The following is a 15755-nucleotide window of genomic DNA, read 5'->3' as shown; positions in this document are numbered from 1 at the left end:
TAAATAGGGGAACTTTAGGTTGGATATAAGAAGGAAATTCTTTCCTGTTAGGGTGGTGGGGCACTGGAATGGGTTGCCCAGGGAGGTTGTGAATGCTCCATCCCTGGCAGTGTTCAAGACCAGGTTGGACAAGGCCTTGGGTGATAAGATTTAGCGTAAGGTGTCCCTGCCCACAGCAGGGGGGTTGGAACTAGATGATCTTAAGGTCCTTTCCAACCTTAATGATTCTATGATTCTATGATTCTAACTCCAAATGAAAACATCTGGATTTCAGTTTTCTGAAAGGTTTTAACTGAAAGAATGGAAATTTCTGAACAATCAGACATTTTGCATTTGGGTTTACTCCATTTCTTCACTTTATCACAACAAACTGTGAAGCATCTGATAATTCCATATTAATGTGACTTGTTTCCTGGTAGGATTAAATACTTTAAATGCTCCTGCGGTTATTAATGTTAGCATTTATTTCACTTGTTAACACCGAACAAGACAATTCTTCTAAGTATATACTACAGCTTCTTTTCATATAGTTACTTGTTTACTAAAGTCATACAAATCTCACACGGATGGGAAAAAAACTGCTCCCCCTAAACGAGAAGAGACAAGTGACTTAAAATACGCTCCTCTTAGATTTCAGGGACATTTATAGATATATTTTCTTTCTGTAATTTGCCTAGATCCAGTTTGCTGATTTTCTTTGTTATTTCAAATGAAGTTTCACTGCACAGCTTTTAGGATATTAACTTCAGCAGCCAGCTTCGCAAAGAAGCACCTTTGTAACCTGTTGAAAATGCTTTTTTATATGAGGGACTCCACATAATGTAACAGTGTACTTCTTGCTGCCATACACGGAAAAGAATAACATTGCTAGCTCTTAAGATAATAGCACGCAAACATGTCACTTCTCTACTGCATTAGCTTGTTATTGTAACTTCTGGGAGGAGGGGGTGAAGGGGAGAAGACAAAGGGTGAGACAGGGAATAAGCCACTAGCCAGTTTTTCCATCTCCTAGACCTCTGGAAGTACTGAGGGGGGTGGGGGAAGAAAGAATAAGAAAGAATCCACTTAAATTTACTTTTCTGTTAGTGTGCTGCATCATTCACTCTGAAGTTAGACATTAATTACAAGGATTGCATCAGTAGCAATCAACATATTCACTCAATCCTTCTGAAATACATTCTGAAGAATCTTACTGTGAGCCTTTAAATCCTACAAATGTTTCAGAAGTAACAACTCCTTAAACCAGTAATTAAGAAGGGAATAATTTTATAAAACATGTTTATTTCGTAACTTTATTCCTTTTTACATGTGCTACTAATTAAAGTGTTTTTAAGAATTTTTCAAAGTCCTGTATAGAAGCTTTGGCAATCTCTGTACAAAACACCTCATCAGGCAAGGATACTAGCTGGTCCAGAGAGATGTAGCTGGGTTGTGCTGGGTCATACTGGGCTCTTCCCAAGAACGTAAGAAACATATGTCTTTCTTTGATTCGTAATAGTCTTGAGTTGAAAACCTAAGAAACATAGGAAAGAATCTTTTAGGTTGTCTAAATTTCAGACTGGTATTTCAGAATCTAAAATAAGACCATTATTTTTAACAAGCTGAAGATCTAGGAAGCAAAATAATTTGCATCTTCTCATTTATGTCAAACATCAGGTAGGTTACATTCATATATAAATTATTTAAATTCTAAATAAATGCGTCCATTCAATATGCTGACATACACACACCACAAGGGAAATGGGGGAGTGATACAACTCTCAAGTCAGTTAGGTTTTTTGTTTATACAGGTTAGCTATATTATTTTTGTGTAATCACAAAAAAGCAAATGGAGAGGAGACATTCAGAAACAGGGAGCAGGAATACATAAGTATTTTCCATATACTATCAGAAGCGTTTATTTATACAGACAGATTCAGATAAGCATTATCATAAGGAAGAAATGAGCAGGTGACCACAAAAGAGTGAACCTGCACAGTGGCAACAGAAAAGGAGTGTCTGTGTCACCTCTCATAATGCAGCCAAAAGGCACAGCAGTGCCTACCTTTGAAGATACTTGTCACAAAAAGAATTCTAGACAGTCAAAGGCAAAAGCAATGGTAAGGGAAAAATGAAATAAATCAGTGGGACATCTAGAAGTAGGGAAGACAAGGATGCAGTTAAGAAGTCTTAAAAGCAGAGATCTAACTGCATTTCTGAGAAGTACAACTGAAGGGAGATGCTGCTTTAGAGAAGATAACGGTGAAAATATGAACACTAAAGCAATGAAATCAAGTGGAGTTTTTACTAAAAAGGAGACACTACTGAAGGAAGGATGCATAAGGATGCAAACTAATTTGAACTAGGACAGAAAGCAAAACTGTCCTCTGCCTTCATTGAATTTTAAGAGGGAGTCAGGAAAAAAAAAGGAAAAAAAAATCCTTCATCACCATTTATAGAGCTGGCTGACAGGAAGGATGTTTACAACTGCTGCTGAAACATCAGAGAGCGTGTAACAAAAAAATCCTGTATGCCTCTATTTTAGGCATTACTGCTACTCAGGATAGAAGCAACAACAGATGGAAACAAGTATGTGAATTTGTGAATGCACAAATTAATGGCCAGGCCATATGCAGAGTTGCATTAGCCATATCCTGAAACTCAGTTTTTGAGGATGGAAGGGAAGAACAGGGAAGAGAAAGGGTGCCTGCATCAAGAACAAGGAATAGAGTATACTCTCTCCTTGCTCTTCCGAATAATAGGAAAAAAATGAGGTGAACCACCACAAAGCCAACAATAAGACAACTGAGAAGGAAGTAAGCAAGACTTGGGGTCATTTAACGGTCAAGGAGGGCAAAAGTGACACTCTACTTAAAACAAGGATCCTTGTTAAGCAAAGATACATTAAATAGCAAGTACTGAAAATCCTGGGGAGTAGTTTGATTTCACCATCTAATTTCAGCTTTTTAGCCAGCTAGATTAGACAGTGAGACTCCCTACGAGTCTTGCTTTAGAAAGAAAATTACTGCAGTTCTGAAGATGTAATTTGTGCTTTTTTTTCCTAGCAAGAAGCCAGTGTGATTGCATGTCAGCACTGGATGAAATGACTAATGCTTTTAACTTTTAATTTGTGAGGAAATAACAGAAAGAGGAGACAGATAAAAACAAAATAGGCATCAAGAAACTGATCTATTTTCACTCCTGTGATTTTTTTTTAGCTGTCAACACAGCACTAGGAAGGTCAGTAAGAATCTGGTTGCCTAACACACAGGACTTCTCTTACCTAAAACTATATTTCCAGAACCTAGGATGTGTAGAATTTATTTTTCTTTAAGTAGACAAATCTGAAATAAATGTTATATATGCATGAGTGATCTGTTTTCCCTTGTGACTCTTAGGTGGAATTTGAGGACAAGGAATCCTTAAGCAGGCAGTATGTACTGATCTTGAATGAATCCAGGAAAGATGACCATGACTGAAGTTTTCTGCTGAAAACTTAAAAATTCACAAGACTGAGGGTGGTGGTGGTGGGGTCACTTGTGCCAGGGGAAGCAGAAGGGCGCATGCACACTGGAATTCTCAATGGTTGCCAAATTGCGAATAAAATTTACCCCAATTAGAGTAAAAGTCACGGACAAGTATAATTCATGTGTGTCCTACATACAGTGAGGTTCCACCTTCCGCACCAAAGGAGTGAAGCAGCTGTGCAAAGAGTACCTACAGTTTATTCCCAGATAAACAGCTCACCTGAGGAAAGCGAGTAAGCATGTGGTGAGGAATGCCCATTATGTTGTGTAAGTAGTCAAATGTCTGTTTGAGTTTATTTCTACTTGCAGTTAAAATCTTGGGGGTTTTAAACACAATCTCTTGAATTTCATTCCTTTGAAAGCCAAGTTCAATCTGACAAACCTGAAAAAGAGCACAATTTTATCTTCTAAAGTCAGCTACAGCAAGTTTAGCTTAATTTAATGTGCCACTGAAATAAATTGATGCAAAATTCTTCTACCCTTTGTCCCACAGCAACAAGACGCAACCCACAATAATATCTGCCACTCGTTCTTCTGAAGTCAGTGAAAATTATTTATTGTTCTGGATTAAAGTGTAATTTGTTTATGAAGTATCCCTGGAGTAAAGATTACTTCTGTGAATGTTATGTATTTTTCACCTTGTCTGAGAGATGAACAAAAAGTATGCACAGACATTACAAGCATAAGAATTTTCCCCTAAGCATTTTTTATCAGATTCAATACCAAGCTGTCAAGAGAGACTGACTTTCTAGTTGTAGAGCTGTTGAGCTTTGTAAAACACAACAATCAAATAGCTAGTGACTACTTTTGTTAATGTGTTAGTTATTTCACTAATGTACCCAAATTAGATTTTTATATTAGGGAGCTTAATTTCAGTCCTGTCATCTTCAGCTGAAGTCTGTTGAACCTGAAAGAGATGTGCAGAATGTACAGTGTATTCAATTTATTTTACAGTTGGTGAATGTCTAAAGTAAGATTTCTTTTTCAGAGACTGCCTTGACTTCAATTATGGTTTCCTAAAATGAAAACAAAACACATTTTTTCAGTAAACCAATGAGCACTCCTCCCAAAGTGCAGAATGGCAAGCAGTTCATTGAGTTGTTGAGAAAGGAATTCAGTATACAAGGGTGTCTGGTAACTGAGCCATTTCTTCTATTCTCCAGTGACATTTACAAGCAGCTTGTTTTCAGTCACAAAGTGGGTGTGCTTGCCAGTCAACATAACCAGACTTTTAAATCCAACTTAGGTACTTTTTCAGTTGCCAAAAAGGTGGTGCTTTTCGTTTTTCCAGTTTGATGTGCCAAAACTGCCTGGCAAATACAAAGGGCTGGGTTTAGGATCTGGGTTTTGAAGCTACCTTAGGACTTCCAGGTCCTTACAGGAAATTGTTTCTAGAGGCAAATAACCAGGTCTTTCAACTCCTCATTCTTTCTTACCTGCTTTATAAATATTTGCATATCACATGAAATATTACTCAGCTAAGACAGCATTCAAGGATGAAAAGATGTGTTTGCACTTTAGCGACGTCTTCCACAGATCTGAGCTGGAAGAGGTTTATTTACTGCATTAACATACAAGAGTAAGATGTGATGTTAAATAGCTGGCCCCGCTGTAGAGGTAATTGTGGCAAGAATCTTAGGTTTTTCTTTTCTACTCTGTGAAATGGAACAGCTCTCTTGACATGAGCAGTAAGCTCAAGTGTAAGTTGCTTTGACTGCACTCAGTTTGATATCAAACCTTTAAATTCACTAATATTCTAGATCACATATGCTAACACTTTTACTGCGTGAGCCCCAGCAATATCCAACATACTCTGTATGATTCCCACAACAGGCAGTGGTAATGCAAACTTTCCAGTTTTACACACCAGTGAATCTAATTGTACCTGATGAAACCTTCAGAGGCTGCAATAAGCCATCCTCCAGCTCATTTAGTCCATGATTGGTATCTTTTGACAACCATGTTACTTAGAACAACTGTTGCAGCTGACAGCAGACTTGGAACAAGGGATACCACCAGATCACTTCTGAATTACTTGTCTGTGGTTTCACTTTGAGTACTGCCTGCCCATCACCAGCTTAGGACATACAGGTCTGGACACAGATTCTGAATCCGAGACATCCAACCTCCTGAAGGCTGGAGCTGCTAAGTAGCAGAAGATTTGAATAGTGGGGGTCTAAAAATCTTTCCTCCCTTTCTAGAATACGTTAAAAAAAAGGATGCTACACTACACACTTTTTGGTAGATAGACAAGATAGTTGCATAGGACTGAGGATCTTAAAAACACATTCATTATACTGAATCCCTAGCCTGTGGAAACAATGTTCATTAAAAAGAAAGCACTTTTAATTGGAACAGTCTGCTACTTTCCAGTCTCCTCCCTCACCACACACACACACACACACATTTCATATTGCAAGATTTCCACTGCTTAATAGTTCCAGAGCAGTGAGTCTGTCCAAAAATTATACATTTTAATCCATAGTTATGCATTACAGGATAATGGGATTTCTGAAATTGTTACACTACATCATGCTGCTTGGCCTAGATGGCTTTACAGCACAATAATCAAACCAATACATAGTTACATTTCAAAAGGGAAAGGAGTCCCTACGGTTTGAAGTTATTTACCCAACAGTTGTTAATAACGACCATCTGCTATCAGACAATAAGTGTCAAATGCACATTTTGGCAGACTAGCTACCTGCCAAGAGGAAAATAATCAATTGCACATTTCTTACTTCTAAATCTTCATGGACAATCCAAGTTAGCAAAAAAATATAATAATTAAGGGGAGAGAAGGGAAAAAAAAAAAGAGGAAGCAGGCCCTATTTTTCCACTTATTGTAAAGAAATAGGTAACAATTTGTGTCATCAGATACCAATTTTGGCAGGAAGGGACTCTAACCTACATCAGAGTAGAGAATAAGATTCTGCTCCATGTATCTTGTAAACTCGCAAGCTATAACGGAAAACATATTGTTTAACAAAACCCTCAGTTATTTTATATCCCCACTAAAATGATTTCATTTAACTTCTGCACAGGATTCTACAGGAATGTTATCTTCTGACAACTCTTAAACTATGTGGATACACAATACACTTCTAATATCTATTAATAAGCTCACCTGAAGATTTTCTTTTACAGGCTCTAGTTTGCCAGTCAGAAGCCTTGGAAGACGGATTACCAAATCCTTTGTCTACAGTCAGGGAAAACAAGAGATAGATTATTACTGAAAGCTTGCTTGTGAATCTGTGAACGAAAGATAAGAGATCTCATACAAACCTCTCTCCTACTCCCCCCAGCCGGAAGAGGATTCACTTTCACTCACATTTCATTTTATTTCTATCCCAAAGATGAGTTTGCATTAAGCAGCAGTATATTAAGATGCAAAAATACGTTTTTTTTTGAAAACAAAACCTAACAGAACTGTTGTAAAAGTCAGGAAAAGGGAGTAAAAGCATGATAACCCAAAAGCAGAAAGTACACTCAACTGCCCAGTCTCTCTCGGTGCTCAAGTTGTGCTTCCCACCTTTATTTATTTATTTATTTATTAAGCAAACAAAACACTACCTGATAGAGGCTATAAAAGGATTTTTTCAGCTGCAGTGGAATTTGTCTATCTCAGGATATGGTTTAACCTCATTATTATGGCAACACAAGGAATTACTTCACAAGCCCTAAAATGTGTGATTATTTGTAATCCACCCTGAGTACAAGGCAGTTACTAAACCCTTTTCCAGAGAGATCTACCTCAAGCATGTAAATGCTAGCAACAGGCACTGACAGCTATGTGACTGTTGAGCTAATAGAAGCCAATAGAAGAACACCAGATTCCACTTGGAACTTGACATTGACTGCAATCCCCAGCTAGTGAAGGAAACAACTAACAGTGCCCACTTATTCCCAGAAATCCAGGTACTACCCCCTCTGAAGATCCCAAAGCACAGTGCTAAACACCTGCTAAGCATGCAATGTGGTAAGTGCTCACAAGTGAACCCAGGGGCTAGATGAGCATGTGATTTGGCATTTAGTTTAATGTGATATTCACAGATTAGACTATTTTTTCCACAAATGAGTTAATATGTTACAGTATCTTAAAGAGATAAGAGAGCCAATTAATTTTCTAGAAGTTAAAAATGTTGCTTCCTGTTTCAGTAATGAATTTGGTACTCTGACCCAGCTCAGATAACAAAGCTGGACACACACATACCTGTTTGACAATAACTGTAGCAGATCATCTTCAAGAACCTTTGAATGTTAGATATCCATATTGCTTCTGCAGACAGTTAAAATCATGTTATCCTCCCATAACCCTCTGTGTTACCAGTGTTTGTGGATAACCTCCAAACACTTGAAGTATTCATGTTCTAGAGGCCTTAGAGTTATCACTAACAAAATACCTGAAGACTTCAGTGTACAGTCTTTACCTTTTTTACACTGAAACCAAGTTCATTTTTGAAGAAACCCAGTCTGTTATCCAGTCTTTCCACTGAAAACAACAGCAAATACGGAGCTCTTGAGACCATCTGAGCAATTTCTGCCTTACCAAATTTTTTTGATTTTAGGTAAGCCACTCTAGAAAGAGAGCAAAAACAAAATAAAATCCAGTGATGAAAATTTTATTGCCTCCATTTATTCAGTACTTGCTTAAATTCCTCAGTGATATCTTATAAACGGACAGATGTTCTAGCATTAACATGCAACCCTGCCAAAAATAATTAGGGAGAAATCTGCAGTTATCGTAAAAGCAAAATACCATCCCCTTTCAATTAATTAGAAGTAAAATAAACCTCGGAGCACCAGAATGTCAATACTGAAGACAGATTTTAATTCCTTCCAGCTGTACTTGAGCAGATAACTATGTTAACCTATGTTTAACTACCAGCCTGTCCTCTGGATTGGAAGCACATTAATGGATCATCATAGGGTATGGACAAGAAGATATATACAACCTTTTGCTATTTTAATGAATTCCATTTCTACTTTTGAAAGAACGGAGTACTGTACTCATACACATCCCTGTTTTGCCAATAGCACTAGAGCAGAAATATCATACAACAATGCTATCTGTAGAGAAATTGTCCAAAAAGACATTTCTAAATCAGCTGAAGTTACTTTTATTACAATAGGTCCCTACTTTCAGTCACTGGTCCAAGGATTTAGTTACAAAACATCTGGTTATCAGAAAGGAAAAGGAGCTGACTAAAGGTTTTATAATAAACTTCCAAACTTGCTCAATTCATTGAAAGTGAAATCCTATTTCAAGTACTACTTGCAACAGATTATTGCCTTAGCTCCCAGAAAAAGGAAGGGGGGTCAGAAGTACAGCACATACAATAAAGAGACTTACTGACCCACGTACCACCTTCTACAAAAAATAAAAGTCAAACAAACTATAATTTGAAGAAGTTTCCTTTGGTTATAGATGAGCATATACAGAAGTATTTACTGCCAGATGAACTTAGAGCATACAAGGACCAATTTTATTTGGCAGTAATTAAAATACTAAATAGATTGCAGAACATTCTGCAGAAGCAGATATTTGGCAAAAAAAATGGGCTGCGTGTTAAATCATGTCTTGTGGAGAGAAAGAAAATAAAAATACCTTCTAGTCACGACAACCTTCCTCTCTTTTAACAAACCCCCAAAAATGAGGTAATTGCAAGCCAAAAACCTCTAGATGTAAGATCTAAGAACAAGCCCTAGAGGACCAATTCCTAACTGAGCAGGCACACCAACACAGAAGGTAGCAGCGTAGGCTCCAGGGAGTGCCGATGAACCGGCTGCAGGAGCCACAGAGACAAAGCGAGTTTAAGAAGGGGGAGAAATGCAGAACACAATAATAAATAGCTAGCCCTTCAAAAATTATCCCATTATGTTTTGAATGCTGCAGCTTGGCTGCACTATATTACTTCCATTCTTTTTTTTCAAGGGCACGACTGCCAAGCATCCTAGAAATACAGCTAAGTGAGCAAATTAAAAATAAAACCTCTTGGTTGTCCTGATTCTCTTCACTTGTTAACAAGTCATGCTGCTTCACACCTGATGCATTTCTTTGCATCCTGGAGAAGCAAGAAGCTTCAAAGAGGGATGGCAAGACTGTAATAATCTAACTCTAGAAACTAATGTAGTAAAAAAGCACAGTTATACAACCTGACCAAAGTTTGAGATAAATTTGAGTGTTGGCACCTCGTTCTACTACAGGGGTCAGCAGTTCTATGTGGCATGTTAACAGTTTCAAGTCATAATTAACAACACCATAAAACAAAGAATCTGGTGCAGCTGCAGTACAGACACCGATTTGCAACTGTCAGAATTGTTATAAATTATGGAATGTTTTGACTTTTACAGTGTTTATCTGAAGTCAAATGCCAAATCTATTGAAATTTGTGTTTTGTTTCCTGGCAACATGGAATCCACAGCAATAAAACATTCCAAAGTGATGTAACCAATACCATGTCCATCTGCACCAAAGTGTTTATGCAAAGGTGATACTCGGCTTTCAAAAGAGCTATCTCAGACGCATTCAATCCACAGCCTGCCACACACTCGCCACAGCACACTTACTTTGTAGGAAAGCATTCACCAGTGACAGAGATAAACTTACTGAAAAAATAGGCTGCAGAAAACTAAGAAGAAATTGGAATTGTCCTGTTCAGCCTCTACTTCACTGACTAGGCAGTGCCACAGGACAGTCATCGAAAAGCAGCTGACGTCTGACTTCACAGGAGAGTCAGAATATTTATCATGCCAAAAGTACTCTCTTCTGAAGAGTATTAGCAACTCTGACATTTAGACTCAAAGCTATTGCTGGGAAAATGACACAGATTCTTTTGGTATATTTTTCTGAAAGGAGGATGGAAGAACAGAGGAGAACAAAAGAAAAGTTGGATCTATTAGACATGAGTCTGCTAACGTGCCCGTTTCCAAAAAAGCTGTATTTTCAGATTTCTGTCTTGGACAGCTACTAAGTGCAAAGCCAAGCAGAAAGACATTCTTTTCTGGAATTTTTAAATACCAAGATGTTTTGAGTTCATTACAAAGTGTGTATTATTGCAAGCCAGTCTGGAGTAATTTTAAGAATAAAAGTCCATTTTATGGCCTGAGAAACAGTGTAGGTCCATACAAGTGTGAACACACACAAACTAGTTTATTGTAGCCTTGTGCTCAGTTTGAGCTCTATGATGAAAGAAAAGTTACCAAAACCATCTGCTGTAGATGTAAACACAGAAGAGATCTGGTCTGCTTCTTTTATAGCAGAACTTGGAAGGTATGGGTAGACATGTTATCTAGAAGGGCGGTCTCAAAGCATGGCTGAAGAAGTTAATACTGTTCCACAACTTCAGATAAAGCGTCAGGGACTGCTTTGGAACCTAAGCTGACACATGTAAAGCAAATGGCTCACGATGGCAAGCTGCTTCCTCTGTGCCAGAGAAACAGGGATGAGCAGTAAAATTTGTTAATGATCCATTTTCGGGTGGATCAGGGTGTTGCCTCGACTTACAATATCATCACGTTAATGCTGACTGATGAGAAGGCACAGGAACACAGAGCTGGGGATCAAGGGAGAAAGGAAACAGCAGCAATGCAAGTTCAGGCAAGGTTAAGCCAACTAGGAAACTAGATCTTCAAGCCAAAGCGCTTAGCGCCTTGCTGCTGTTTGAAAGGCTTACCTGGTTTCCAAAGATTCCAGATCTTCAGCAAGGATGTATGGATTTTTGGTCAGGAATGTTCCCATCTGATTGTCTTCTACACCGACATCCTTAAGAAACAGAAGTATTTTTTTTATATCTTTTTCAAAGTCCAAGGTCAGTAAGAGCTGACCTGCTTTTTGACGTTTCTCCACTTGTGATAAGTCAACTCCTACAACAAACAAAATTAGAAATTAATTGTATACAGACCCTACTTCCTATAAATGTTTCACGAAGGCACATTGGAATTCATAGGACTACTCCTTTTATGCATTGATATAATATGTGAAATTGCTTAACACAGCAAGGTCACAGCACCTTGTATACCCTGGAAAGATTCCAGATAAAACAAGCAGTCATTTTAGACACTTTTGCTGAGTTTATTTTTTTTAAAGAAGGCATTTGCAGTGAATCCTGCATGTCAGGAATCAAGTACACTAGCTCATGCCACATATAGGTACCTACTCCTGTAGCACAGGAACATATATGTACAATGAATTCCCGACTCCTTTATACAAGGGAAGAGGACAATTTTGCAGTGTAATGCCTTTGGATACTGGCTCACGTGTAGAAATTTGTTACTACATGGACAGAGATCTCCCCCTCAAATATCTATTTCTCCAACCTCTTTCTAGATCTCCCTGCACTTTTGGGGAACAAGGAGGTGGCCAGCAACCTTGAGCTCATCTATCTCTTCACACTCTAAGAGACTTTAATGAGAAGTAAGGTTCTTTTCCTTCCTTCTTGCCTCCCCAGTTTGCTGTGCCCCACTGGTAAGGTTCTGCACAGAAATTATTCTTCCTTCTTTCCATGGATGGAAAACTGCAATTTCTTTTGCAGCAAATTAAAACATCTTTAATGAATCCAAAAGAAGGACCAAACAAATTACACAAAGTGCTCCCCACCTCTGGAAGCTGTGGAAGAGCAAGAAATAGCAAGATTTGTCTTCAAGTAATATGGCATTGCTAGGAGTTATGCAGTCCCCTCTCTTTTATTTACCCTGGAAACTGCTGCTTTTAGCCATTGGTCACTGTGCCTGTTTTCAAGTTTACAAGGCAACCAGTAAGATCAGAACACAAATTATAGAACCTCCAAAGGTCCAGACGTAGGCAAACCACACAAAACCATACATACCTAGGTGGACAAGTTTTGCCAAAGTTTCCGAGTGATCAACATAATCTCGGAGCGTGGAAGACTGAAGGGGAAGAAGCGGTTCTGCAATGATCTGCACAGCTTCTTCCTCAGAAATCTCCTCCAAAGCAGATGAAGGTGGAACATCATCCCAGTCTAAGAAACAAATATAGAAGACTCAAATGCATTTTGTGAAAGACAGTGCTGCTCCTACTGGATGCTATACAGATCTCTTAATCTATTTCAAAATGCAAGAACACTGTGTATGAGATGAACAGCCAATCTATTATTATTTATCAACATAAGAAAACAGATTTTACTTCCAAAAACTCAGATAGTTTTTGTCTCTGTTCCACGTCCTTGTCAGTGCCCATCAACTCTTCCTCATGTGTTCAAATTTGAGTGTGGCACCCAGCAAGCTTGCCTTCAGTCTGCAGCCTTGATCATTGCAGATGACAAATCACATCACCTTCTTGAAAAAGAATCTTTCATGGCTTTATAAATGCATTCTTGCCCTTTCATATCCAGATCAAACACTACTGCAAAGATTATTTCTCATAATCTGACAAGCCCATTACTTTTGTCCCTCTTCTGATTCTGATGCCTGAACTGCAGTTGTTTTAACTTTCAAGGTATTTCACAGCCAACTCCAACCAAGCTATCATGTCTTATCCATTACAGAATAGCTGCTGACTTCACCACCTCTAATAGCTAAAGAAATAAAGCTCTATTTCCTACTCATCAAGATTTTCCAAGTGAACATCATTATGCTTCTTTCCCCTTCAGTGTTCCATGTCACAGGGCTCTTAAAAAAATAATAATAATTAATTCTGTAAATTGATGTATTTTTCCATTGACAGGAGCTCACAGCAGTTGGATCAAGATTACTGTTTGCAGGCTGGCTGCTAGTGTCCACCTCAATTACCAAACCCATTACTGACCAACAACCCTAATTATAAACTCTTCAGGATGACGATTTTCTCTGCCCTGTGCCTTTGTACAATGACTTTGTAGGGTAACACTCTTCTGTATCAAGAAAACAAAGCCACACCAGAAGTACCAAGACAGATTTTAAAGTAAGATGATCCTAATGTTCCAGAAAGAGTTGCACAGACTAGCCCAATAGCTGTTGAAGGTCTTGCCACTTATCTTTCTCAAAGCCTCAGGAATAAAAGCACAGTAAAATATTTTTAGCAAGGTTTACACTTCAAATGGTAATAAGAACTTGCTAGGAGTCTATATGGATATCAAATATTTTCTTTGAACTTATTGAGGACTGAACAAATATACACCAAGATCTACTCCGGAAGTACAGATCCCCTTTTTTTGTCACTTTAATTTCTTTAGACCTCCTGTGAGAAAACATACCTCAAGTTACCAACAAGAACATAAAAATTAGCAGTTATGTTTATTCCATTATATACACTGCCAACTGTGCAAAATGCTCCTCATACACATACACAACAGCAAGCCTGTTGGCAGGTAAAAATCTGGCATGTAGATAAACTGCACCACAGGTGCAGACGCATATTAGCTGGCTGACCTGTCAGTTCTGGCGCAGCACTGTTTCCAGAACCAGCTGCACAAACACACAGATCTCAGTTGCAGCTCTGAGCCACCCCAAAAATAAGCTCTATAGGATCCAAGTTGGCAGGGCTCAAAGCAGATTCTGAACATACAAGACTACTTAGTAATCCAGAGCAAGCTTCCTCAGCATACTAGAATTATTTCCAGAGGATGGTTTTTTTTGTATCCTCACTTAGATACAGAGAAAAGTGAGGCAATTTCGTCGGGGCAACACCACCAAGGCGACATTATACGTAACTCCTTTTCTCAGGAGACAGTTGGACGAGCCCGCCTCATCAGGGCAGTGCTTAAGCAAGCTTCACACTGCTGCCTCCTGTTGTTCATCCTTGATGATAGAAACGGTTGATGTTGCGCGAGCTGCTTCAGGGATGGCCTCCCCTACCCTTGCTCAAAAAACACACCAAAGCCAAACAAACCCCTTTATTTTGTACCAGCACATCCATGAAAGAAAGGCAAATGCTCAGCTGCTGCAAGTAGAGTTATGAAAAGCCCTTCAAGCAGCAGATCCAGACTGACGTTTTTACCTAAATATTTACACCTTTATCTTGGTTTAAAGGTATTCTTCGTATGCTAGAGTGGAATTCTGCATTACCTATGGGACTAACATCAAGTGAATGTCATGAACTTCAGAAAAATATTTTAGGTAAACAGTCAGAAAAAAAAAAGAACGAGAGCTAATACTAAAAGTATGATACAGAAATTCAGGAGAAATGCTATCCCTAAGGCCTCTTACCTTTATACAGTACTTGTGCATTCAGATCAGGTAATGGTTTTGCTTTTGCTTGTTCCTGTTCTACTGATGAAGGCAAGTTACTTTCAGGAGAAGAAAGGGATCCATCCATGGCACTATCAGACGGAGAACAGCTTCCTACAGATACATGTCTGTACGCTTGCAGTCTCCACAGAAGAGTATTATTTCTAGAGGGCCGCAGAGCCAGAGGCGCAAACGCATATGCCTGAGCGGTAATGCTGCAGCTCCTCAGCCTCCGAGGAAACTCAGCAGCACGGGCTGTTTTGAGCAGGCAACACCAGTGGGGGACCTGCCGAACCCACAACGCCATCTTGCACCTCAGCACAGTATCCTGCTGGGAGAGAAACTGCTCAGGAGCAACGCAGGCGCTGTCTCCCCTCGCCCGCAGGGCTGGGAGCGTAAGCGTTAATTCCCTGCGCATTAAAACCAGAAATTACTCGCTACAAAGCGCTAAGTACCGCTTCCAGGCTTTGAGCGCGGGACAGACGGAGAAGACGTAACTGAGAAGAAGCGGCTCTAAACGCCACCGCCCAACTGCTGTGAATGATAGCAGTTCCCTTGGGAACACAGGGGAAACGCAGCCAGGACCTAAGTGGCCGCAAGAGACGGGGCCCTCCGTGCAGACGGCCTCACACCCTGCCACAGGGCGAGGGAAAGGCGGGTGGACGCCGGGCCGCGCTCACCACCCCTTGCAGGCCGGCAGCATTTCCTCCCAGCCGGAATGAGGCCGTGCCGCTCCGCACGCACCGAGCCCGGCGGAGGAAGCGAGAAGGGGAGGAATGGTGAGCACAGCGCCGGCCCCGCCATCCGCTCCCAAGAACCCCCTAGCGCCTCACCTGCCCCTCATACCGCTCCTGCGCGGCCTAGCCCACGTGTGTAGCGTCCGGCCCCACCCTCAACTCGGGTGAAACCATTCGGGAGCAGGGCTGGGGGTGTGGGGGCGGGCAGAAAAGGGTCCTTTCCACCGCTTGTTCAAAGGCTGGTGTGGCTCCGCCTCTCTCCAGCGCCTCCGGTCCTTTTCTCTCTGCCCTCTTTCGCCGCGTGGGCGCAGAGCGCCGCCGAAGAGGCTGTGCCGGCTCCGCCCCT

At 40.0% G+C, this 15755-nt stretch overlaps 1 protein-coding gene across 2 annotated transcripts; it reads right to left on the bottom strand.

The window, feature by feature from the left end:
• Nucleotides 1-1261: 1261 nt before the first annotated feature.
• On the bottom strand, nucleotides 1262-15675 carry MTERF3 (mitochondrial transcription termination factor 3). Of its 2 annotated transcripts, XM_061448060.1 has the most exons (8): nucleotides 15506-15675; nucleotides 14652-15000; nucleotides 12335-12487; nucleotides 11183-11372; nucleotides 7937-8084; nucleotides 6634-6705; nucleotides 3727-3888; nucleotides 1262-1513 (listed from the first exon to the last, which is right to left on the bottom strand). In XM_061448060.1, the coding sequence occupies exons 2-8, from the start codon at nucleotides 14977-14979 to the stop codon at nucleotides 1319-1321; spliced, it is 1248 nt and encodes a 415-aa protein (XP_061304044.1). In that variant the 5' UTR covers nucleotides 14980-15000; nucleotides 15506-15675; the 3' UTR covers nucleotides 1262-1318. The 2 variants fall into 2 exon arrangements, with proteins under 2 accessions (XP_061304044.1, XP_061304043.1); XM_061448059.1 differs by lacking the exon at nucleotides 15506-15675 and having other exon boundaries at nucleotides 14652-15350.
• Nucleotides 15676-15755: the final 80 nt, after the last annotated feature.

The sequence above is a fragment of the Pezoporus flaviventris genome, unplaced genomic scaffold (assembly GCF_033815535.1).
Source record: "Pezoporus flaviventris isolate CSIRO_AGI_PZ_B2104156 unplaced genomic scaffold, CSIRO_AGI_Pfla_v1 ptg000007l, whole genome shotgun sequence".
NCBI lineage: Eukaryota > Metazoa > Chordata > Aves > Psittaciformes > Psittacidae > Pezoporus > Pezoporus flaviventris.
The sequence above is the reverse complement of the archived record's forward strand: the minus strand, read 5'-3'. Positions and strand labels throughout refer to the sequence as shown.

What these genes read in the sequence shown, in the direction of transcription:
- MTERF3 (XM_061448059.1), bottom strand. Translation starts at nt 15,090, where the DNA reads ATGCGCAGGGAATTAACGCTTACGCTCCCAGCCCTGCGGGCGAGGGGA. An exon ending in TTGGTTTCAGTGTAAAAAAG is followed by an intron (nt 6,706 to 7,936) that starts GTAAAGACTGTA and finishes CCCTGACTGTAG; the next exon opens with ACAAAGGATTTGGTAATCCG. An exon ending in TGCTTACTCGCTTTCCTCAG is followed by an intron (nt 1,514 to 3,726) that starts GTGAGCTGTTTA and finishes TATGTTTCTTAG; the next exon opens with GTTTTCAACTCAAGACTATT.